General features: G+C 59.5%; 1 protein-coding gene across 1 annotated transcript in view; it reads right to left on the minus strand.

Moving 5' to 3' along the window:
- PRDM16 (PR/SET domain 16) overlaps positions 1–24,935 on the minus strand; it is a 339,449-nt gene that overhangs the window by 174,590 nt on the left and 139,924 nt on the right. The window contains exon 3 of the mRNA XM_028487992.2: positions 3,458–3,508. Within this exon, the coding sequence (XP_028343793.1) occupies positions 3,458–3,508 (51 nt within the window). The remainder of the gene's footprint in view (positions 1–3,457; positions 3,509–24,935) is intronic.

Consider the following 24,935-nt stretch of genomic DNA (forward strand, 5'->3'; position numbering starts at 1 on the left):
CATTGAGTCTTAATAATGTCTTCCATCCATTTTCAGCGGGCCCTTAACACGGCTCTTTATTCGTCCCCAAAGCCTCTTTGCCCGGCCTTTTTATTACGGGCTCTGGCGGGCTCTCCAGGGAGCCGGGCGACCCGAGTGATGGATGGACAACTCGCTAGATTATCTCCCGCAGATGTTTGCTCTCCAGGAGCCCCGGGCTTTCCCTCTAAGTAAACAGAGACTAAAGAGAGCCGGGCGGCAGCGAGCAGTCCCCGAGGTCCCAGCCAGAGGCTAGAAAAGGCGACCAGCCCGACCCGCGGCCAAAGTGACTGACTTTTGGGGGGAAGTGCGTGCGCAGCCCAAGCGCACACCTGGGCCAGCGAGGGGCAGCCAGGGCACCAGCACGGAGCACGAAAGCTCTGGGCTGCACTGCGCACACCGGCAGGAGGATGCGGGAATGCAGAGACGATGCGGGAATGCAGAGACGGGGGTGGGCGGGTGAGGTGGGGAGGGATGAAGACGGATGCGTGGCACTGCCGGGGGACCCAGGGGAGACTGGGGGACAGAGGGCCAGGGACGTAGGATGCCGGGACCACCGGGTGTGGGGATGGAGGGGACGGTAAGGAGGGGCACAGGAGAGTTGGGTGGAGGGGGATGGAGGGTTCTCAGGGGCGGGGCCAAGCCGGGTGCAGGCTCACAGGCTGCGGTCCCTGTCACTCCAACGCGAGCCCCGCCCTGCGCCGCAGACCCTGGGTTCGAATCCCGCCTCCACCGCAGAAGTAGGGGCCGCTAGCCTCGCTGGGCCTGGATTCTGTCCCCTGTAAACTCTTGACAGGTGGATTCCACAGACCCTTCAGCAACCTGGTTCTTTAATACTGAGAATTTATGACCACCGCTTCCTACAAAACATCACTGTTTCTGCATCTCTTGTGTCCAGCCACTGATTGAATTAATTAGCCTTAGTTACATTTCACCAATGCACGCCAATAAAGAGCAAGAAGTATGATTCAGTTAATCCTAAAGAGGGAATAAGTGATGCTCAGAGATGTCAGCTGACCAACCCAAGGCTGCACAGCCTCCAACGTGGCCCCAGTGTCTCTTAAGGCCCCCAGACGTGCGTGTCTTTGGAGGGGGAGAGCCCTGTTCAGCCAAACATGAAAATCCTAAACCACGGGACTGATAGATGGGGTCTACGTCCCATTACCAAGGCATTCGCTAAATTAGTCCTTAAAAAGCACCCTGAGGCATGTGTGGTCCTCTTACGTAATAAGCATATATGTGTCTCCACAGCTGTAAGTGACACACCTGCTGGTAGCCTGCACCTTCTATTTGGGAAGAAGGTCAAGGGAACGCTGCGCTGACAGTCCTCCGGCCCCGCAGCGGGACCCCGGCTGCCTTTGCACCCGAGTCTCTCCCAGCCCCTCCCCCCCTCCCTCCCTCCCTGGGAAGTGACCAGATGGCTCCAGACACCAGGCTTAGTTTTCGATCATCCACCAACGTGACCTGGGTCCCTGGTCCGACGGCACCTGCGCCCACCCCGTGAGTGGCTCTTGGAAGGACGTCTGGACCACGGTAGCCAAGGCCCGACCGCCCCACCGTTTGTAAGAGGAAAGGCCAAACAGGAGATGGCCCTGCCTCAGGAAACAGAGGATGTGCCAGTTCAAAGGCATCCTTTGCCTCCTCTCGACCTTAACATTAGACCCGACCTTTCGACCTTCTGCCTTGAACCTCGTCCCCAGGCCTTCCCACCTCTAACCTCCGGCCCGGAGGATGTCAGCCCGTCAGCCGCTTCTTCGCGGAAAAGATGACTGTTCCACGTTCTCTCTAGAAGTTAAGAGACAAGCTGACTGCAGTCCCTGCTCGAGGGAAGTGGAAGTACCACAATTCTCTGAAATGTGGGAAAGCTGCTTCAGCTGCTCTCGCCACCTTATCCTTTAAGAAAATATGAGTTCATTCCCGGAGGCAGGAAGGGGGAAGGGTTGCTCTTGGGATTTACTTCGGAGCCCTCAGATGCGCTTCAAGGCAGAGAGGCCTCAGGCCCCGGGCAGCGGGACGGGGAGAGGACACCTTGCCCCGGCTCTGCTCAGACAAAAGGGTCCCCCCGGGGCCAGACACAGACCACGGTTATGGAGACAGACGAGGCCAGAAGGTCACCGCTGCCAGAGGTCACCCCTTCACGAGGTCACCGCAGGGTCAGACAACGTCCCCCATTGCACAGTTTTCTCCAAAATCAATATCTCCGGGGTTGACCCTGGCGAGAAGGGCAGGCCCCCATCCCTTACAGATCGGCGCCCCCAGACGGCGGCTCCCCCCAGAGGCCTCGGCTCTAACCAGCCAGCCAGACACGGGGAGAAAGTTACAATTTGCTGGCAGAACCAGCAAATTGCTTCCTTTTCACTTCCAGACCCAGAAAGGAATTTTCATGATGACGGGAATGCACGCTCAAGCGGTGGCGTTGGACCCTCCCAGAAGAGGTGACAGCACCCCGTGAGCACAGCTCCGTGATTCTGACATTAAGGAAACAGCCCTTGATGGGAGCTGGCTAGCCCCTGGCTGACTCAGCGCCCCAGCCGCCCATGCTGTGCTCTCTGACGCGGTCGGGGTACCAGGAGAAGACAGACTCTCTCTGCTTTGTCTGGGTGGCGCTTTGAAGCCAAGATGCCAGGAGAGAGAAGGCTGTAGTAATCCTACTGGAAAACCCAAATACCGCATCAGCTACCGTGTGTGTGTGTGTGTGTGTGCGCGCGCGCCACGTGTGTGCACGTGTGTCTCTGTGAGTGCACATGCGTGTCTGTGTGTGTGTCTGTGCATGTGTATGGATGGCCCGAATTCTATGGACGTTGAACTCCATCTGATGAGTGGCTTCTGGGTTTTGGAGGTGATTTCTGCATCCCGTCTCCCTCTGCTGTCTGTCTAACGTGCCGCGCGCGCACGCAGGGACCTGCCTGCCTGGGGATGCCGGCTTTCCTCTGGGGCCGTGTGGATGTTTCTGGGCCTAGTTCACTCTCTGAACCTTCTGGAACTAATGTTTGTCAGCCGGCTGTTACCCATCACCAGGGGACGATGCCCACGTTGACACTTTCTTTCGCTTGGTGGTTTGCTTATTCAATGCCATGCCTGAGCCCTCTTCGGGGGCTGAGTGCTGCAAAAGGCTTTGTTGAATCTGCAGCCAATTGTGTGTTTTTTCTCTCGCTATTCTTTTCCCGTGAGTATCCAGTGGGGATAGCTAAATAAACACGACCTGCATTTATTTAATTTCCACACGTCAGCCTGGCCTGAAGCCTTCCCACAGGTTCGGGGCTTGTCTCGGTTCTCCGGGACTAGGACGGTTCCGCGAGGTGAGCCCCTACTGCTACACAGTGAAAACAAGCATCCGTCCTCATCGCTCGGGAATCTGCGCACACGCTTGACCGCAAATAACCTCGTACTCGGGTGTACGCTGGACGGGAGGGGAGAAGGCGCAGACCGGCTCTCCTACCTTTTGGATGCAGCCCTCCTGGGACGACACCTCTGCGTCCGTCAGCATTTGCTGCAAAACAATTTGGAAAGGGGTTGTTAGTTTCCAACAAAACGCGGTCCTCAAGCTGCGGTGGGTTATACATCGTGCAAGCAGAGCGAGCGTGCTCTGAAGTGATACGGGTGAGGCGGGTGGCTTCTTCAAGACAAGAAGGGGAACCGGGACCCTCTGTTCCGACAGTGTCTCCCCGTTTCTGGCACAGGGATTTGTTGGGGTGGAGCCGCCCTGTGGAGCTCAGCCTGGTCCTGTGGTGACTGGGTACAGACTCACACGGAGGGTCCTTACTGCCCGCCGCGCGTATGAGTAGGAACAGTCCCACGGGGGCACCGAGATGCTTGAAGTGTGTCACAGGCTCCCTCCTTGTTGCCGGGGGTGAGCTCCTGCCCCAGCTGTGGGCGGTGGCAGCGCCAGGAAGCCCCCCCCCCCCCCCCCGCCCATGGGACACAGGCTTGGGACAGCGGGGAGAGAAAGTGCCAGCCGCTCTGGGTCTTTCTTCCACTCGACAGCTTTGGCTTGGAGCTTCCCTTGGCTCGGCTCTGAGGAGCTGCGGCATTTTGCCTGGCTGGCGTCTCCTTTAACCGCCAAGTTCCACTCCAGAGGGGTGGCATTTCAGCGACGGGTCCCAGAGCCCTTTCTAAGCTAAGCAAACTGACCAATTAGCTGCATCAATGGGATTTTCCCTTCTGGATCGCAAGTACCCTGCACAGACACATACATAAACTTGTAAGGTCATTTCCATAAGAATAGGAACGAAGAGGGAAACTAGTATTTGGAAAATAATAAGAGAAATGGGGTCAAATCCGGGGGTTTTATTTCCCCTCCCCTTAAAACGACACTACCGCCTTTTCAAATGACAAGCATGGAAGAGAGTGTCCGCTGGTGCCCACGCAGGCCAGGTCAGAGGACCAAGATGCTGCGTTCCAACACGCTGGCGGATTTGCCCAGGCTCAGCTGTAATAACAATAAGTCATATTTTTAAATGTTGAGAATTCTAAGCAATTGGGGATTTTATGTTTCTTTTAATAGATTCTGAAATTGTGGTTTGGACTGCAACTAGGAGTGAAAACAGAGAATGAGACAGAAGAGGAGGACACGGAGACACCGGGGAGGTCTCCTCAGGAGAGCCAGCTAGAGACCGGGTCACCAGTTACCCTGTCCCCGCTGGCCCGGGCTGGACAGGCCCCGGGGGAGACCTGGGGGCTGAGCTCTGCCAGCAGACGGGCTTGTGTAGCTTCCCTCTTGTCTGTCTGCTTTTCACTCCCAAGGCCAGAGCCTAGAGGGCTGGCTGGAGGCTCGGTCAACGCCGGGACAGGAGGAGAGAGAGGCTGACTGCTTGGATCCCAGGAAAGCCCTGGTGTCCAGGAAGGGAGCGCGCTCCCCGGGGAGGGACATGGACCGCTCTCCGGCCGCGGGCTGCCCGGGCCTGCACCTGGACCGGAGAGCTTTGTCAGCATCACGCAGGACTGGGGGTGGGAGCGCTGGCCCCGAGTCCTGTGATTCACCAACTTGACCCTTACGAAAGGGCGGCTTGAACCAGAGGGAGAAAAGAATGTGTATTCATTTTTCTAAGCCACGCAGCCTCCAGGGCCTGGGACAAAACCACGGAAGGGGCGCACCCGTCCGAACGACTCCCCTTCCTGGGTCCTGTCCCCTCATGAAGGACGAAGGAGGCCCCTACCCAACGCCCGCCGTCGAGGAACTGGAGCCTCACGGCCCAGCGAGGCCACTTCTCATCACCCTGCTGCTGTGACTCTTCCCAGAGAAGGGGCCTCAGGGACCCTCCCAGGTGTCACGAAGCCCGGCGAGCGTGCTGACCACCAGGCGACTGTCCTGAGGAAGGTGACAAGCTGGCCTTCTCAGCCGGGCCCAGCTCATCACGTGCCCGTGCGGGCCGTGCACTTGGTTACGGGCCAGGCTCGCCATCGATTTGGGGGCACCTGGAGAAGCCACCCTTGGGAGACCAGAGAGCCTTCAGGGCTGCACCTGCCCACGGCCTGCGGGCCCGCGCTGGCGGCAAAGCTCTGGTTGGGGGTAGAGAGGCAGACGTTCAAACCGCACCTTCCTTGAAGGTCAAGACGCCAGCACAACACACCAAGCGCGGCACAGAACCGGGCGGGGCCGGGTGGGACCAGGCAGACGGAGGTCTCTCCGATGCCCCTCGGAGCCTGCCCCTGGGCTCCCCTTGGACAGGCCTGGGGTGTGGGCAGTTGAGCTGCAGGACCACAGGTGAGCAGAACGGAGCCCCACCCAATCCAGTGATGCAGGGAGAGCGGGGGCCATTAAGCCCAACCTGGCCGACAACCCCGTCCAGAGGAAGCCTAACCCTCTGCCAACGACTCTGGAGAAAGAAGCATCCTCCTGACGGGGCGTGGGTTCCAGGACCGCCCCGTTCCGGCAGCTTCTCCATGCCCACCCCGCTGTAACGGCCCTCCTTGGTAGGTGTGCCCGCATAACCTCTGCTCTTCACCCACTGCCGACCTCGGGTGCAAACCCACCCCGCGCACCCCTCCTGGAGCCTGTGCTCCGGCCTCCTCCCCGCCAAGGCCGCCACTTTGCTGAAAAACCTCTTTATTTTGCTTGTTGAGCCCTCGGCACACACGCCGCTGGCCGGCCGGCTGGGCTCTGCTCTCAAGCCCGTCTCCGCACCGGCAGAAGTATTAGGTGTGTTTTGATTCAGCAGTTTAGCCAAAAAAGTGAGGTTTGACCTGGAGCGTTTGCTTCTCTCGAGGGTCTCGGTGCCAGGATTGAGCTAAGTGGGGTTGCTCAAAGCATCTTTTTTGACTCTTAAAATAAATAGCCTCTGTTCTCCAAAAAGTCAGCGCAGAGGAGACACACACACAGACATCCATACGCTCACAGCTCCGGAGTTCTGGCGTGTCCCCCGAGGGGGCTAGGCTTTCTGCTTGGTGTCACAAACGGATCCCAGAAGGCTTCTCTCCCTTCAAAACAGTCTGTTATTAAAGGATCTGAAAACATACCTACAGGAGGAAACCCAGACAGAGCCCCGACCTCGCGGCTTCCAAAACCAGAGAGAAGTGAATGAATTCCCCACCCCCTGCCCAAGTCTGGCCTGTGGTCCAAGAGGTCAGCAAACGCTCTCGTTTACCGACCTCTTCCTCTTGGCCTTGGAGCCCAGGCCCCTCTCTAACCTGTTCCTCTCTGTCCACTGCTGAAGTCGCCTTTTCCACCCAAAGAGGTAGGTGTGTCTGCGCCTAGAAGTGGCTACAAGCTGATTCCAAGGCCCCTCCCCTTGAAGAAGCCTCCACGGGCCGGGCCGGGGCCGTCTGCGCAGGTCACTGCTCAGGACTGTCCCAGGAGACAGGGCTGGGCTTAGGTTTGATGGGGGACCCCGTCCCACCCGTCCTGGCTCTGAGCCTCACGCTGCAGCCCTCCGGGAAACTGGGGGACCCAGTCTGAGCAGGCAGGTCAAGACGGGGGCTGGCGCCGCCTCCCCAGCCCCGTGGTCAGCTGCTTTGGACTCTGCAGCGCCTGCCCTCTGAGGAGGGTTTCAGGCCCAACGAAGCGGTGCCCTCCAATGCACCCAACGCGCTGCCGCTCAGAACTCATCGAATCCCCCTGTCGCGAGCTCATCTTAATTCCTGCAAAGAACGCCCAAGGCCTCACGGGTGCATCCTCCCTTCCTGGGAAGACAGGCTTTTTAAAGAACAATTCTCATGCTGAGTTTTCTGACCAAATCAAAGTCCTACCATGACAGCCACTTCCCCTGGTAGAAATGCCGCAGTGACCGGTGATGGGCACAGCCCCAGCGTGGTGACAGGAGGACAGCGGGGGCGGCGGGTGCTGTCCAGGCCCCCAAAGGCGGATCCCCCGTCCTTCTCACGGCTGCCCCATCTGGGTGAGAGCCATCGTTATACCGGCTTTACAGGTAGGAGCTGCAGGCGCAGGAGTTGCAGCGACAGGGCAAAGGTCAAAGAGCTGCTGGGTGCTGGAGGCTGCGTCCAAGCCCCGGCCTCCTGATTCTGGAGGAACGGCGGGGGGGGGGGGGCGGGGGGGCGGCCACTGGGTGGTGCGTCCGGTGGAAAGGGGCCACACGCCACCGACCCTTCCGACGGACTCGCACCTGAACCCCGGCCAGGCCGGCCGTGTGGCCTGGGTGGGGTCCCGCTGGCTGCGCCCCCAGGAGCCGTCAGGGCGGTTAGTCACTGGCCAGCCCGCTCTGGCTCCCGAGCAAAGGCTCCAACGGTGTTGACACAAAGTCTTGAGCTCTCAACTGGGAGTGGGTCACATTTATTTATTTTTTGCATTAAAAAAAAAAAAAAAACCTCAGCTTAGCCGTGTTTGAGCTACAGAAATGATTTTTTTGAAAGGCGCCTTGGACACTGTTTTTCACTTTTATGCCTAAACAGATACTTCTCAGTTCTTTCAAGTGAGATCTTACCCAATGAATGGAGACTCTCTCTTTACTCCTAAGAAAAATATTTACACAGTCAAGTATGGCACGAAAAAGGACCCAGGCTCCTTCAGAGGGCCCGGCCCGAAACGCATCTAGGTCTCCGCATGCTGTTTACATTCCCAGCCCGGCATCTCCGCCCTCCCCTCCCCAAAGGCATTTCCCAAGCCTCCCGCTTGGGACCCTGAAGTCGGGGTACTGGGAGCGGCCCCTCCCCGGGGTGGGACAGGAGAAACCAGCCCTGCTTGAGTGACAGCCAAGTCCCACCTTCCCTACTTTTTCTGTTGGCCAACAAAAAAACCTGGGCCCCCCGCAAGGGCTTTATGTAGACTCACCCCAATTCTCCCGGATCCCCCCCACGACCTCCACCCCGGAGTGGGGGCCTCTATGTCTCTTGACCTCTGTGGAGTGTTTCAGGGCCTCATTAGCACGAGCTAACGAGGGGCGGACGGCTTTTCCTGGCCCACACTTCCCTGCGTGGCCCCAGCTCTCTGGGCACGGTCTGCCCGCTGTCAGATGTGCTGAGAACACTCTGTTTGCTGGCAGCTCCCGGCCGTGGGCACGCGCCCCTCTGCTGGACACCCTGCCCTGCCCGGGGCTGCCGGGTGCCTATACCTCCCCTCCTGCAGGACAGACGACTGAGTGAGTGCACGAACCACGCCCTCCGAGTCCCCCAGGTTGATGGTCTAGTCTGTCCTAGGTCCCCTTCACAGCCTCCTTCCAGAAGCACCCATTGGGCACCTTCGGTCTGCCCTGCCCCATGGAAGGTGCCTTGGAGACATTTAAAGAAATCTTGAAAGCGCGTTGATTCCAGCGTCAGCTGCTTTGCGGAAGAGGCAACGGCTGAAGCCCACCCGCTTCTCCAACAATGCCGACGTGAACAGGGAGCCCCCCCAGAAGGTAGGGGCAGAGGTGGGCAGATGAGCTGGCCCAGAGGACGGGAAGGGGCCGCCAGGTTCAGGGAGGCCCTGAGGGCCCCGCTGCCTTGGGCGTCCTCAAGTGCCAGGCGGGGTTTCAAATTTGCCTCCGAGGGTGAATATGGATGCCGGTGCTGGCCAGGCGGATGGTTGGGGGCCAGGGGCGGGGCGGGGGGGGGCGGGCGGGAGAGGAAGGAGGGTCTGCAGGATGCGGGCAGGGAAGGGAGGCCTCGTGTAAGCCCTGGATGCTAAGTGGTGGCTGTCCTCGGGTCTTCCCTGCTCACCCGCCTGCTGAGACGCCACGGTGGGCTCCGGGGGGAGTGGGCCCAGAGCTCAGGCCGCAGGGCCCCGGCTCCCCACCATCAGCTGGGGGACCTGTCAGAGGCCGCCCGAAGGGACACCAGCGAGATAGCAGGGAACAGAGGGCCGGCCGGGCCGGGCGCCACGGTGGGCTCACGTCAGGCACTAGAACTGAGAACAAGCCTCTGAGGGAGAGCTGCCGTCACCCTCTTTACAGATGAGGAAGGAGCTCAGAGAGGTAGAGTAACCTTCCCACATGTGCACGGTTGGCGAGGGTGGACACAGATGTCCACCCACAGGGATGGAGAGTAGGGGGCCCGCGGGGCAGGGGCGGGGCTGTGCAGCCCCTTTGCCAAGGAAAGACTGAAGGCAGCCCAGGTGTGGACCTGCCTGGTCTCTGACCCCTGGTCACCCAGGCATCTGACAGAGCAGGGTTCCCGCTGCAACCGTCTTGCTGATAAAGAGCCCAAAGAAATACGGGCAGTGCCACCAGCCCCAGGCTCCCCAGCTTCCTTCCAACCCACAAGCCACCTTGTAAGAGCCCAGCAGCTGAGCCGACCTCACCACGAACACTCCCCCGGCAGCCGGCAAGTCCGTGGTCTTTCACTCGGAATCACCGGCCCCTCAGAGCCATCTGGACGGGGGTCCCACCTGTCCCTCCCGCCAGCTCCTGGCCTGGGCAGCAGCCCACCCGGGCCCCCAGGGCTGTGACACGTGGCCCCCTTGGCCTGCCACCACTGTGACCTTGCCTCGTCCCCTGTGTCTGATGCCACGGGGACATGGGCGCACTTGGGGCAGGGCTTGGGCCGACCACCTTCCCTGGGGGCGGCAGTTGTTCTGGGGGGGAGGGGGTTGTTTGCAAGGACTCCTGCTCCCCCAGGACTGCCCCCCAAAACTATCCCTTTCAAGAGAGAAGAGAGTGCAGGTCCCCCAGCTCAGGACACCCAACCTCTGGCCGAGCCGTTCCAGCAAGGCTCTGAATTCTCCCCTAGACCACGTACAGGTTCCTCACACGCTGGGCAGCTCGGGTCCCAGAGCCCAACCCCACAGACACTGCTCAGCCCTTTCTGTCACCACTTTCTGAATGACGTGGCCTGGGTCCAGCCCTGACCCGGCCTAGGAGCCCCTGCCCTCTTGTCCTGGCCCCAGCGGGAGCTCGTTCCCAGAGCTCCTACCTGGGGGCTCGTGTCCAGCTGAGCTCTGGACACAGAGAACGGGCTGGTGGGCCGGGTCACGAGGGAGCTCAGGTTGGGACGCCGACCGGGCAGGCGCCGGCAGGAGGAGGGCGCTGGGTCCACGCTTGTGTCAGCAGCCGAGCCACGGGCTCCAGAATCCCCCTCTGCCAGGCAGTGAGCCGAGGCCCGAGCCCAGGTCGGCCTCCGCGGGCCCTTGTCCTGAGGGGGTGCGTGTTCCGTGTCCCACCTGGCCTCAGGGGACAGCTTCTTCCTCCTGCTTCTGGAAGATCGATGTCCCCGGAGGAAGAGCCGGGTGACGTGTGGCACACATCCAGTCAATGGCTCGTGACAGCCATAACTTTCAGCCTTCGGGAACCACCGGTGCGTCCAGGGGCCTCGCGATCGCCAGCTCCAGGAGCTGGACACGCACCCCCGGAAACCAGGAGAAGCAAACAGCTGTTTGTTCCTGGATCCGGTGCCAGAGCTTCCTCCTGAGGGTCTGGGTTCAAGAGGAGAAAGCCAAGAGCTGGAAGGAGCGTGCGGACTCGGGAGGCCTCGGACCCTGCAGGAGAGTCCCAGCTTTTCTAGAACGTTCTTTCACATTCCAAAAGCCCAGTGTCCCTGTGCGGCCGACCCTTCTGCGGCCCCAGAACATTGCTCATCCATCGCGAGTGTCGGGCGCGTGCAGGACAGGCTTCCCGCGGCTTCCCTGCTGTGCTCGATCCCGTTCGCTTAAACCAACACCGGGCTCCGCCCGTCGCAAACCAGAGGTGGCTCTGCCCACGCACGCCTGAAAATATGTCCTTCTGGGACCACTGCGGGCCATGCATGACTGGCTTCCGGACCTTCTGAGAGCGCTGTACTCCAGCCTCGCCCGGACGCCTGGATGACAGCCCATCTGGAGAAGCTGCCTCGGGGACCCTGCAGCCCCGGTGACTTTGCACCTTGGCGTCTCCCAAGGGGGAAAATAAATCACAGGTCAATTATCAGTTCTACGTGCACATTTGTCTTTTATTCTCAACCCTTTTTAGTTATAGAAATAACCTGCATATTGACAGAATCATATTAATGTACTTCAACTTGACCCTGCTTATCGATAACTTGTTTGTTAGATGATCCTTAATAATCATAAGTGAGGAAAAAGGGGTCATGGATCTCCAGCAACGGCTGCTCGACAGACGCAAGTTGGAAAGTTCCGAGACCCGAGGCTGGGATGCGGGTGGGGCTGGGCTGACCCTGAAACGTGGCGACCCTCTCCCACCCCGCCCCGCCCACCGTGAATCCCCTGGGATTTGGGCTCTTCTTGGGCTGTGAATTCCCACCCCTCCTACTGGGGCATGGGGTCACCTTTAATAACTTGAAGGTGGGCAGGTCAGAGGTGATCACCCCACATTTCAGCACAGAGTTGAATTTCACCTGCCGTAACGATGTCAGGCAGTGCTTCCCAGGGACAGAGAAGTGACACAGTGTGAAAAGGCAGCCACCAGTGGTCCCTGTACTCATGGGGGCAATGACCTGGGGGACAGAAGGCCTTTCCCCATCAAATTCTGGCCTTGTCTAATCCTCACCCTTTAATCATGCCACGTATTCACTCTGCAAATATTTGAGGACCCTCTCACTTTGGGGATCGCAAACTTCCAAGCCAGAAGTACATTGTTTCGAATCCCGATTATAATACTGTAGCAGTGACGGTAATAACAGCCCAACTGTCAGCCCTGCGGAAGGCACAGTAACCTCTAATCATCCCCATTTGCCGGCTAAGCTCAGAGAGGTTGAGCTCCTCACCCGGCATCACACAGCTGGGAAGAGGCCGAGCTGGGATTCCAACCAGGCCGCGCTCGAGCCATTAGGCTGTGCGGCCTCCACAGATCTGGCTCCATCTGGGCAGCGGGTCGGGGGTTAGGGCAGTGAGCGGGAGGGAGGGAAGGATGAGAAAGGGAGCTCGGCTTTCTCTCCCACAAAGGATGTTTCCAATCTGGGGGGAGGAGCCAGCTCTGCAGAGCCCGAGTGCCTGGGCTTTGGTCGCAGCTGCCGTGCTAACTCGAGACCACCGTGCGTGGGGTCGGGTAGGAGGTGGGGAGCCGCCCCGCAAGAGCTCACACTCTCCTAATGGGGCCCAATCACAGCAACAGCTTTGTGGAGGAATTCCGCACTGATCCGCTGTGGAAAATGGGCAGAGCCTTTGGAGTCTCAGAGCATCCTTGCAACTGCCACGCAGCCAGGCGCCCCCAGGGCCCGGATCTGCTCTCTGGGGGGCAGGTTGAACCAGCAGAGCTGGGCCAGGCCACCCAGTCCCACTCCGCCTCGAATTTCCAAGCAAACCCCATGCCGCACGCACCCCCCCCCCCACCAGCCCCCGCTTCTGCATCTCCAGCTCAGGGTCAGACACGCCGGGGATGAGGGAACTCGGAGGACTTCCCAGACTTGGGCGGCCCGTGGCTCAGGCCGCCTACCCTGGGCACGCCTGTCGGGGCTTCCCGGCTGACGTGGGGTGTCCGCTGGACCCTCCTTCCTCAGGGGCCTTGGCAGGGCGGGAGGGGGCACGGGGCAGCACAGGGAACCCCGGCCCAGAGCCGGCCCTTCCGCCCTCCGTACCCGTGTGCCCCCGCTAAGCAGCCTTGAATTGCTCACCTGAGAAAAGGGGGGCGCACGCGTCGGAGGCTGGCGCTGTCCGCGGCACCCCCTCCTGGGGCGGGGGAAAGGGGCGTAGCCTACAGTGAGGGTGCCCAGAAAGCACACTAGGGGGGAAGAGGGCTACCTTGGCCTCTGGCAGGGTCGGCGGGGCAAATCTAGCCTGGGGCCTGCGTCCATGTGGGCCTGTGAGCCACGGGGGCCGTTACATGTTTGAAGAGTTGTGAAAATAAGAATATGCAACAGGGACCGCTTGTGGCACAAAGAGCCTGCCGTGCTTACTGTCTGGTTCTCTGCAGAAGCAGCATGGGGCCCCCCCGGCCCAGGGCAGACACCGTCACCAGAGGACGGAGGTGGGAGGTCTCGTGTCCTTGGAAATGCAGGCACGATGCCTCCTGAACGCTCTGTGAGCCCGGAGGATGGGGTGGGCAGAGACGGCTCCCCTGTCCCAGGGCAGCTTTGCTCAGTGGCCAAGAGACGGGGCAGCCAGCAAGCCGGGTTCCCAGAACACCTGATCCCGCGAACAGCTGCCGCGCCCGCCCGGCCCCCGCCCAGAGCGCATTCTCAGCTGCAGCCTCCTGCCGGGAAGAGATGGTGTGAAATTGGAAGCAGTTTGAGACCGGCTCCGTTCCTTGTCTTTCTCTCCTTTCCTGTTTGTTCTCCAACAAGAAGTGCTCAAAGCTGTCATGAAGGAAATCTCCAAACACCCATTGGGAGGTCCCCCCCGAGCCCCTCAGCATCCCGGTGAGACCCCTCAGACGGGGAGACCCTTCCCGGGAGGGCAGGTCTGGTGGCCGAGAGGCCCTGGTTCATTGAGGTTCCGGCCTGGGGGACTCGGAGCGTGAGGGTGGGGGACACATCTTCATGACACTGGGGGACCTGGGCGCCCTCGCCGACGCCTTCTGGAGAGCCCCCGGCTCATCAGGAATGGGCCGCAGGTTGTCATGGAGGCCGTTCTGGCTCTCGAGACCTCGGCTAGGGAGCTTGGTCCCGAAACTGTCCTCTGCCGAGTTCACTTTAGCACGACGCTGGAGGGACCCAAGCATGTGCCCGTGTCACCTCGGGCCACGGTGACACCCCAAGAAGTGCAGAGAATGACACACAGACACCAAAAGCACCTGCTGACCGTCCTGACTTCTGCACAGAGTGTGATTTTACACTGCCTCCCCTCTTCCTAACGAGTCACCAGTGTGCGAGAGGTCACGTCAGCGCAGAGAGCACAAGTCACTCCCATCCGGCCCCCGCCCGAGGTCTGAGATCTGAGGCCTGGATCACACCTGCCCTCCTGAGAGCCGGCGTCCGGCAGCCAGAAACCTCAGGACACGTGCACAGCCCTGCTGCCTCCCTTCCTCTTTGCAGTCCTGAAAGCAAAGCAAGAGCTTCTTCAGTCCTTCCCTGGTTTTCCTGCAACTGCCAGAGGTAAGGACGGGCAGCTGGAACCCAGTCCACAGACCCTGGAGGAGCGTGGCGTGGGAACAGGCTCCCGTCAGACCTGTAGCAGGAGTGGCTGCAGGCTCGGGCCACGGGGGGGCGGGGAGGTGGGGTGACGCTGGTGCTTGCTGTCATGCCTGTCACTTTAACATGACAAGGTCACCCTCTGCCTGCGGGATGGACTCCGAAAACCGACCCCCATTAGGGCCGGAGGCGGAGTGGGCACAGGGGCGTGTGTGTCCCCAGGGCCGTCTGGAGGGGTCGGGAGGGCGCCTGGGGGCCCCGCGGGCTGGGAGCCTCTCCGGTCCTGCCCCACAGCTCTGAGCTGGTCTGCAGGCCGTCGGCGCTGCCAGGGAAGACTGTCCATGCAGCCCGTGCCTGGGACAACATGGCCTCAGGGAAACTTGACCGCGTTCACAGAAATATTCTCGGGGCCAGACGGATTTTTAAAACTCTATTCTTGGAGCCGGGAGAGACGGATTTTTAAAACTCTATTCTTGGAGCCGGGAGATTTTGTTCGGCAGCATAATTGATTTGCTTTTTCCAAAGACTCAGAAGAGAGCTGAGGTCTGCCGGGCTGCGAACCACACAAGGTCTGTGCAAGTACTGCCCGTGGGGGGCAGGGGGCGGGGGCAGCGTGTCCCACACCTGGAGAGAGACAGGCAGAGATGGGGGAGATAAAGAGTCAGAGGCAGAGAGAGACAGAAGGAGAGAGAGGGGTGGAGGGGACAGAGACAGAGAGAGATGGGGGAGGGACACAGAGACCCCGCCCGGCAGGGGCCCAGCTGAGGGGGGAGGGCACGGGGCCAGAGGCGGGGGTCCCGCCGGCAGAGCTCAGCAGGCCTGCGCCGTGGAGGTGGGTGGCTCCCGGACAAAGACAACCTGAGCTCATCAGAGACGAGCATCACACCTGCACGTGTGCACAGCCTCAGCTGGGCCTGTGGTTTTACCGCTGGGCCAGCCTCCGCCTCTCAGCACTTGGGGCGAAGAGCGAGATGGGCCCCCGTGTTGGGTGCCTCATTGCCCCTCCTGGATGGCCCTGCCCCTGCCCCCGGTCCCTGTCCGGCTGGGCAAGCCCTGCGTCCTCACGCCCTCCATTTCTGGCTGTTTGGTTTGGTCTAACGGTCTCGATTACGGCACACTCGTGAACTTAAAAAGACAGATTCCTCTGAGTGGAGGCTGCCCGGCTCCGCTGCGTCACCCAGCAGATGGAAGCAGACTTCTGGGCCGTTTTCCTCCCCAATTCCACACCCGAAGCAAACAAATCTGCGTGCCCTGGTCGGTTCGCTTTCCCTCCCTAGACACCCTGTGCTTCTCCAGGCTTCTGCGCCTGCGAGAGGCCCTTGGACTTGGACAGATCCCCCCCTCGGGACTCTTTAGAAGAGGGACGTCCCTGCGGATGGAATCGACGGATTTTTAAAACTCTATTCTTGGAGCCGGGAGATTTTGTTCGGCAGCATAATTGATTTGCTTTTTCCAAAGACTCAGAAGAGAGCTGAGGTCTGCCGGGCTGCGAACCACACAAGGTCTGTGCAAGTACTGCCCGTGGGGGGCAGGCGGCGGGGGCAGCGTGTCCCACACCTGGAGAGAGACAGGCAGAGATGGGGGAGATAAAGAGTCAGAGGCAGAGAGAGACAGAAGGAGAGAGAGGGGTGGAGGGGACAGAGACAGAGAGAGATGGGGGAGGGACACAGAGACCCCGCCCGGCAGGGGCCCAGCTGAGGGGGGAGGGCACGGGGCCAGAGGCGGGGGTCCCGCCGGCAGAGCTCAGCAGGCCTGCGCCGTGGAGGTGGGTGGCTCCCGGACAAAGACAACCTGAGCTCATCAGAGACGAGCATCACACCTGCACGTGTGCACAGCCTCAGCTGGGCCTGTGGTTTTACCGCTGGGCCAGCCTCCGCCTCTCAGCACTTGGGGCGAAGAGCGAGATGGGCCCCCGTGTTGGGTGCCTCATTGCCCCTCCTGGATGGCCCCGCCCCTGCCCCCGGTCCCTGTCCGGCTGGGCAAGCCCTGCGTCCTCACGCCCTCCATTTCTGGCTGTTTGGTTTGGTCTAACGGTCTCGATTACGGCACACTCGTGAACTTAAAAAGACAGATTCCTCTGAGTGGAGGCTGCCCGGCTCCGCTGCGTCACCCAGCAGATGGAAGCAGACTTCTGGGCCGTTTTCCTCCCCAATTCCACACCCGAAGCAAACAAATCTGCGTGCCCTGGTCGGTTCGCTTTCCCTCCCTAGACACCCTGTGCTTCTCCAGGCTTCTGCGCCTGCGAGAGGCCCTTGGACTTGGACAGATCCCCCCCTCGGGACTCTTTAGAAGAGGGACGTCCCTGCGGATGGAATCGGTGATGCCAGCTGAGGGGGCCAGCCTCGTGGCAGGTGATTCGTTCTTGTCTGGTTTTCCTCTATCAGAAAAAAGTTTCACTTGTATGAAACGATAAAACTTGGGATACAGCAAGGAGGCCCCGTCTCAAAACAGAGGACCGGACAAGTAATAAACCTGACCCCTGGGTGCCTGTGTGTGGGGGGGGGGGCCAGGACGGCGCGCCAGCCCCAAAGCCAACCGCAGACCAGCACCTGCCCCCAGAGCCCCGGGGCGGGCAGCCCGCTGGAGGAAACTCTCCACAGCCAGCAAGGGGATCTGGCCTCTGCGTCTCACCCAGTCAGGTCCCAGAGCTGGGCCCTGAGTCCCCAATCCTGGGGTCCGATTCTGGGCCCACAGGTCCTGATTTCCTCCTGGCGCTGGCCGTGAGCTGGCACGGCAGAGCCGGCCACGGCCATGTCCCCGCTCTCTGGGCTGTCTGCTCTCTGAGCCCCTCCACTCAGCAGCTCATGCCTGAGAGACACCACAATCTTTTTACCCAATTTTCCAGCTGAGCTGACTGAGGCCTGGGAAGGTCAAGGAGCTTGCCCGGGGTCACTGAGTAACACGGCTAAGCCTCTGGCCTCGGGACAAGGACGCAGGACTCTGGTTCCCGTTCCCGATCGCTTCACCGAAGACTCTTTCATAAATAATAGAAATAACAGGGCTTCGTTTCTCGCTGGAGGATGAACTCCCCAAACCTCCACCGGGCTGTGGTCAGCACACACGGCCACGCCCTCGTGGGGTGCTGGTGGGCTCGAGCAGCAGGTATTAGTTTGTCCCAGCCGCCCAAAGTCCTGGAAAGAGAGTCTGACGCTGGGTACATGCGACAGGGGCTGATGAGTCACCACTGACAGTTATTAGCCTATTATTAGACGTATGAATTGCCTCTTTCATACCACATGCCTATCCTTCAAGTGCTTTATTAACTAACGTTAACCAACCCAATTAGCAAAAGACACTGTATTTGTGTAATTAGTAACTTGAGGCTTTATTCTGCCTTGCTCTTGAAGAGGAAAGGCACTGGATGCTGATTAGCTTACACTGTACAATTACAGAAGAGGTCGGGGCTCAGCCGGGACGTTCTGATCCCTGGGGTCCCGTTAAGGTACCCGGCCCTCCAAAGACCCGCGGGGGTTTATGCTTGCGGTGTTTAAGCGTCTCCAATTGCTTCCTCTCGTAGCCAAGCTCCTCCCTGCTGTTGGCATGGCCTTCAACATGAGGAAGGGGAAATATTTATTTTTATTATAAACGTAGAGGCCCAGGCAGTGAGGAACCTTGTTATTAAGCCCTCCAAGCCCAGTTTTGCAGAAAAGCTCGAAATCCAACTTTGAGTATTGATTGCTAGGTTGTTTTTCTAATCGGACGCCAAGAGGAACTCAGTGGGGAAAGATGTGTCGGGGCCGGCCCCGGAGGGCAGCTCCTCTGTTTGCGTCTCTGAGCGAACAGGCCGGTTTCAGAGGGGCCAGATGTTCTCGCTAAGAGCTGCAGGCTGCAGGCTGCGTGTGTGCACGCCACACAGGACTTGAGAACCGGGCTCTCATCCCGCCTGAGTGATCGGGCTGCAGGGGGTTCACCAAGAGGGCCCCGCGTTGGAAGTGACCATGGTGCACGGGCCAGGGGCTCTTCTGCACTCCCCACGGGAGCCCCAAACTCCATTTTTTTCATTTATTTTCTTTTAAGATTTTTTTTTTTTTTGATGGAAACCATTTTTATAGCCTCTACTGAGTTTGTTACAATATTGCTTCTGTTTTATGTTTCGGTTCTTCGGTCGCGAGGCATGTGGGGTCTCAGCTCCCCGACCAGGGATCGAACCCACACCCCCTGTGTTGGAAGGCGAAGTCTTAACCACTGGACCGCCAGGGAAGTCCCCTCAAACTTTAGTAGTTTGTGAACCTGCAGAGCAAGCTCTGTGGCTCTGAGTAACTGCCCCACTAGCTCTTCTTTTATTTGTATTTATTTACTAGGCGCGCCGGAAATCTCATAACCGGGGGCTGCTCGGATCATCTTCCTGCTGACCACCCCTGAGTTCTGGACGGGAAGGAAGATGGCCTCTGCCTTCCTTCCCGGCACCTGAGCCACCTGAACGAGGGAGCTGGTGTTTCACCAAAGCATCCTTGAAGCTGCCCAGCTTCCCCGCACCGCCCACACCCCCAGGCCGAGCCATCCTGACCATAGCCGCATCAGTGACCCAGGCTGGCTGGCCCCTCACCCCTGGAGCGCAGAGAAAGGCAAACCTCCCGCACCGAATTCCATCGTTTGACAGAGGCGACAGTCACCTTGCAGGGCCTGGCGGGGCAGTGCGGCCCGGTGGCTGAGTCTGCCCTGCCCACGCGCCCGGCTGCCCCAGGAGCTCTGTCCCGGGATCCGACACTTCTGGGGGCGGAGCTGGATTTCCTGCTCTTGCAACCCAGATGCTCGGGCAGGGCAGCGAGCAGACCTCCCTGACTTCATTCCAGGGCCCGTTTTAGAGGGACAGAGCCTTTTTTCAACTCCGTCAAGTAGGATTCTCAGGCTTTTTTTTTTTTTTTTTTTCCATTACTTCTCAAAATGAAGTTCAAACGCTTTAAGTCTGAAAGGCTCATCTCTTTTCTGGTCATCCTCGCTTTTATTCTCTGCCGCCTGTTCTCACGCACTTGTGCGCGCACACGCGCACACGCGCACACGCGCACACGCGCACAGGCACACACGGACTATCTGCCCATCCTCACAGGCAGGTGGGCACGGGTCCGCCGGCTGTTCACGGAAGGCAGGACAGACGAGGAGACCTGGGTGCAAACACTGCAGAAACCTCTTCAAAATATTTGGGTTTGTCAAAATCCCAAACCGCTGTTGCCAGGCACTTTTCCCGCTAGTGTTTGAGCCCTCGGGTATTTTAAAGGAAATGAAATCCGTGTGTTTCTGATTTATTTATACTTAACTCATCAAAATGCTGTTTTAAAGCACTATTTTGTGTCCAAAATGCCCTTTATGCCTTTTTTCCCTTCCAAACGAAAAGCCACGTTTTGCCAAAGTGTATATGACCTTAAACGCTAACATATTCAAGGCTCTTTCGAAAGTCAAGCTCGTGAAGTCCAAACAGACCTGAACTGGAACCGACGCCTACTGCCCCCAGAAACCCAGCACCGGGTGGGCAGGCGATGCCTTTTGCCCGCCTGCTTTTAGCTCTGTGGCTCTGCCCCAAGCCCCAGGGGGTCCACCTGTCCCCACCACTGGAGCCCCCTGGTGCCGCGTCCAGTGGGAAATGAGCAAATTTCCCAGAGACGAGAATCGCCAGTTCTGGGGTTTTACGGGCCCTCCCAGAGCTCTAGCTGGCCCAGCTCAAGGTCACCTTGAGTGCGGCCCCTGCTTGCCCCGAGGACGAGGGGGCAAACGCTCCTCCCGGGAGAGGCGGGGGCTCCCTGGTCCTGTGCACCCCCAAGCGCCATTTACCCCACTCGTCAGGGTAACTCCTCTGCCTCACCGCCCCCCTTGGACCTGCTGAGAGCGGGCAGCCAGGTGAGCACACAGTTCTGATGCCGGTTTAAACCACTTCAGACCAGGACAATATTTTCTCTCCACTAAGAGAAGAAAACGGTGGCGGTGTCAGCCCTGAGCGAGTGCGGGAGGGGAGGGGACAGAGCCCCACTTGCCGGCTGGGTCACTTAGAGGGGGACAAGCTCAGGCCTCCAGAGGGATAAACAAATGCAGTGCTAGCAACGCTGTCCCCTGACGTATAACACGGGGCTCAAGTGCTATGCTTTGGGTGTGATATTTATTTCTGGCCGATTTCATGCGATGGAGTTCAATTATGAATTTGATTGCTTTTTTTGTGCACGATATAAAATCCTTTATCCTCACAGCATTTAATTGTGTTCCCTGGCAGACTTGGTCTTCATCACGGCCCTGCTGTCCCCAGCCCCAAAGATAAACCATCCAAGGGGCAATAAATGTCCACTCTGATTATTGATGCTTTCAGGGAAATTGATTATCTATGTGAGGGGCAGAGCAAGCTGATGTATTACTGCCTCTTTCCCTCACACGAGAGCTTCCCTGAAAGACAAATCTCTTGATTGGTGCAATGGATTTTCTATTATGTTTAACATTTTCCAAAGGGATGCCCTTTTATCTTAATATTTGGAAAAGGGGGTACAGCTTCGGATGGAGCCGGGAACTCTCCGTCATCTGCTCGCAGCATTTAAAGTTGAGAAAAGCACTGAGATAACAACTCAGAGCCTGGTGGGGGCGAGAGGGGCTGCTTCCTTATTCTGGTTGCACGCCCTCTGTCCCACGGCCACGGCTGAGCGCCGGGGCCCACGTGACATTCGCGTCACATCTGTGATTTACTGAGAAACGTGTTCGCGGGGTTGTGATACTAGTGTGTGGTCCGAACAGTCAGAATTCACGGAGTCTTTTCCTGCAACCCACGGGAAGAAAAGCAGGCTTTGCGAGAGTTTAACTGGATCCAAAGGAAAATTAATCCAAGCGATTTTATTCTAGATTCAACGGCACGTACTTTGATGGCCAGAATGGCTTTCTCCCTTGGGTCATAATTTTTTTTTTTTTTAATTTTTTTTTTTTGGCGGTACGCGGGCCTCCCTCTGCCGCGGCCTCTCCCGTCGCGGAGCACGGGTTCCTTATTGGGGTTGCATGCCCTCTGTCCCACGGCCACGGCTGAGCGCCGGGGCCCACGTGACATTCGCGTCACATCTGTGATTTACTGAGAAACGTGTTCGCGGGGTTGTGATACTAGTGTGTGGTCCGAACAGTCAGAATTCACGGAGTCTTTTCCTGCAACCCACGGGAAGAAAAGCAGGCTTTGCGAGAGTTTAACTGGATCCAAAGGAAAATTAATCCAAGCGATTTTATTCTAGATTCAACGGCACGTACTTTGATGGCCAGAATGGCCTTCTCCCTTGGGTCATAATTTTTTTTTTTTTTTAATTTTTTTTTTTTGCGGTACACGCGGGCCTCCCTCTGCCCCCGGACCGGGGCGCGAACCCGGTTCCCCCGCATCGGCAGGCGGACGCGCAACCGCTGCGCCACCGGGGAAGCCCTGGTCATAATGTTTAAAGGTGCGTAGGGGAGGAGAGTGTGGTGCTCACACGCCTGTGTGGGGAGGTGCCGCCTCTGGGCTGCGAAGGAGCCGCGGCCAGAGATGAACTTCGGCTCACCAGCATCACTTCTATTAGTCAAAAGATAACAGGTGTTATAAACGCGAGAAACGTTTGCCTCCGCGAAAATCAATAGTGACTCCATAATCAACACTGTGATTAGCTGTACCCTGGTCACGATTAGCCCAGGCTGTGTTCATGTGATAATTCCCTAACGGCAGAAAGAGGCCTTTATTTTGGCAGCGGCAGAGGCGGGGGATGGGGGTCATTTTGGCCTCATCCTGGCCCTCAGCAGATGCAGCGCGCCTGTGGGCAGGTGGTCCCACGGCGGACGCCCGGCTCACGCTCGCTTCTGGGAGTCCTGGAGCTGTGCCTTCCACGGCTGATCTGAACGCCCCTCAGGCCTCCCTGGGCCTCTCTGAGAGCAGCCAGCCCCAGGCTTCGCGGGCAGGGTGGGCAAGCTGCACACTTTCTCCAGTCCCCTTTGGATGCAAAATGCCCGATCTTCGGGGTTTGGAAACCACCGGCTGAGGAATCACGGGTGGGTGCACCTGAAGGCACAGAGCTGGCCGCGGCCACAGCGCTGAGGGCTGAACTCTGGTTCTCACTCCCAACCCAAGGCCCCACCCTGGAAACATCCAAAGACTTCGCAAAATACCGGTGTCTGGGCCCACCCCCGTCTCATGAATGTCATGGGCGGGGGCCAGGAGGGCCCGGGCATCGCGGTTTGTGAAAGCTCCCGGGTGATTCTGGAGTGCGGCCAGGGCGAGAGCAGCTCCAGCCCCGCACGGGGTCTGGGAGCAAGGCGGCTTGGCGGGGGTCTAGAACATCCCAGCGGGCCCCACCATCCGAAGCCCACCAAGAAAGGAGGGACGGTGGACGGCGGCCTGAGAGCTCCCACCCTCATGGCGGGGGGAAGGAGGGAGAGCTTCCCAGAAGAAAGAGGAACCCAAGCACTGGGCCTGCGTGGAGCCTTGGGAAATGCATCCCAGGCCAGGACCGCCCGAGCAGCGGCCGGCAGGCTGGGGGGCAGCTCGCCCCTGTGGGCAGCGAGGTCTGTTGTCCTCGGCTCTTCCACCGGGCTACTTGCTTTGTGGAGGGTGGGCCCCATGGGACCTGAGTGCGAGGTCATGGCGCCTGACGCTGAGGCCGGCCCTGGGGCTGCATCTTCCCTCCCCGCCTGGGGCACAGGCACCAGGCCCGCAGGCCCCTGTCGGGGAGAGTGAGTTCCCCGCCGTCCAGAGCAGACCCCGGGGTCCAGGGAACAGCAGAGTGAGAGGCCATCATCACGAAGTTTCCTGTGCCGTCCTGTCCCCTGACAGGCTCTCCCGCACAGATTTCTCCACACCACGAAAACTCAGAGAGGGGCTCCCGGGTCCTGAGCCTCAGAACGAGGGGAGAGCGATTCTCCATGAGGGACTCACGTGTGCAGGCACGCGCATGCGTGTGTGCGCGTGTGGGCGCGTGCCTGTGCTTTGTGTGCATGTGCACACACGTGTGTCCCTGCTGCACCTGTGAGCACGCGTGTGCGTCCCGTGAGCTCAGGCTCCGGCTCGCTCAGGGCCTAGTGCGAAGGGGCCGGGTGCAAAACGCCCATCCTGCCTCTGTTCCTTGGGAACAGCGCTCTGTGCGTTGTGCATCTGAGGCCAGACTTTTTCATGATTGATGGCCTGGGCAGTAACTCTTTATTTTTAGTGAAGAAAATACAGTGCTTATAGACTGGGTCCGCTCGGCACAAAGGGGTCCCACAATGCAGGCTCGGGCATTCTTCCCTTATTTGCACAAAGACCGCGCATCCAGGCAGCTCTTCGCATCTTGCAAAGAAAAGTCCCACATACATTATCCGGTCTGATTGTCCCTCTTACGCTGTGAGGCAGCTCAGGGAGGTTAAGCGACTTGTCTGAGGTCACACAGCAGTGGAACGCACCGGTGCCTGGGGGAACCAAGTCCGGGCCTCTGCTTCCGTCGGCTAGAGGCTGTTTCGCTAAGGTCAGAGTGAGACCGAGGCCGTGGGGCCCCGCTGGCACCTTCTCCAGTGTCTCCTTCTATACGAGTGTTGCACATGGTGGTCTACAGCAGCGGCCATTCCAGGGCCGGCCCCTGCCTGAGCCATCGCCACTGTCCACCTAATGGACCTCTGGCCTGTAAGATGCTGCCCCCCAGACAGTGTCCTGACTGCAGGGGTCCAGCGTCCTGGTGCGGCGTGATGCTCAGACTGCGGAGTGTGGAGTGGCTGCCGGATGCTGGCTTTGCTGGGAGCGCGGTGGTTTTCCCAGGGCTGGGCCGGGTCGGGCGAGCTGTCCCTTCTCGCCCAGGCAGCCTGACTCTGAGCGGTCTCGGCAGGGATCTCCCCCACGCAGGGCAGAGCATCGGCCTCCGAGGAGGGGAGCAGGCGGCCTCCAGGCCTCCAGACCGCTGGCATCTCTGTGCTCCTGTTTGCCCGGCTGTAGCAGCACTCCGTCCGCTGGAACTGCTTCGAGGCCGGGCCCTTCTAGACCATTCCAAAGTGCACCACCCACCTGGCCTTTCAGGTGGAGGCGCGCCACGGCAGCCAGGGTGGGCAGCAGGACCTGAGGACGACGGGGCGGCTTTGCTCAGCCAGAGTCGTCCCGGGCCCTGGTGACCTGGTCCAGTGCCCACCGGGCGGGGCAGGGGCGGAGGACCCCAGGGGAGGCCTGCTGGCACCTCCCGGACTGGCCCTGCAGGTGTGTCTGAGCCGGCTCCGGCCCGTGAGCTGCCCCAGCTGACGGCTAAGGTGCCGGGACCTGGCTCCACGTGCGTGAACCGGCGGGGGCGAGGGGCAGGATCCAGGGCCTGGACTCACGGCGGAAGGTCCTCGGATGGAGAGCCGGCGCAGGCTGGGCTCCGGACAAAGTGCCTGCACCTCCCCCCCTGCTCCGTGGGTACCAGTGACCGGCTGTGCAAGGTGAGGCTCGGGTCTGAGACGCGGGCAAGCTTGCCCTGCAGAGCTCCGCCGCAGGCTCTTACTGTCCGAGGTTACGTGGTCGATGGTTTTCAGGAGAGCTTCATTATTACCTCGGCGCCGAACATCTGTGGCCAGCACGGCCCCCTCGCCGGTTCCCCAGGGAGCCCCCGTCCGTCTGGATCCTCATTCTACACCGA

Source organism: Physeter macrocephalus, chromosome 3, assembly GCF_002837175.3.
Source record: "Physeter macrocephalus isolate SW-GA chromosome 3, ASM283717v5, whole genome shotgun sequence".
Taxonomy (NCBI): domain Eukaryota; kingdom Metazoa; phylum Chordata; class Mammalia; order Artiodactyla; family Physeteridae; genus Physeter; species Physeter macrocephalus.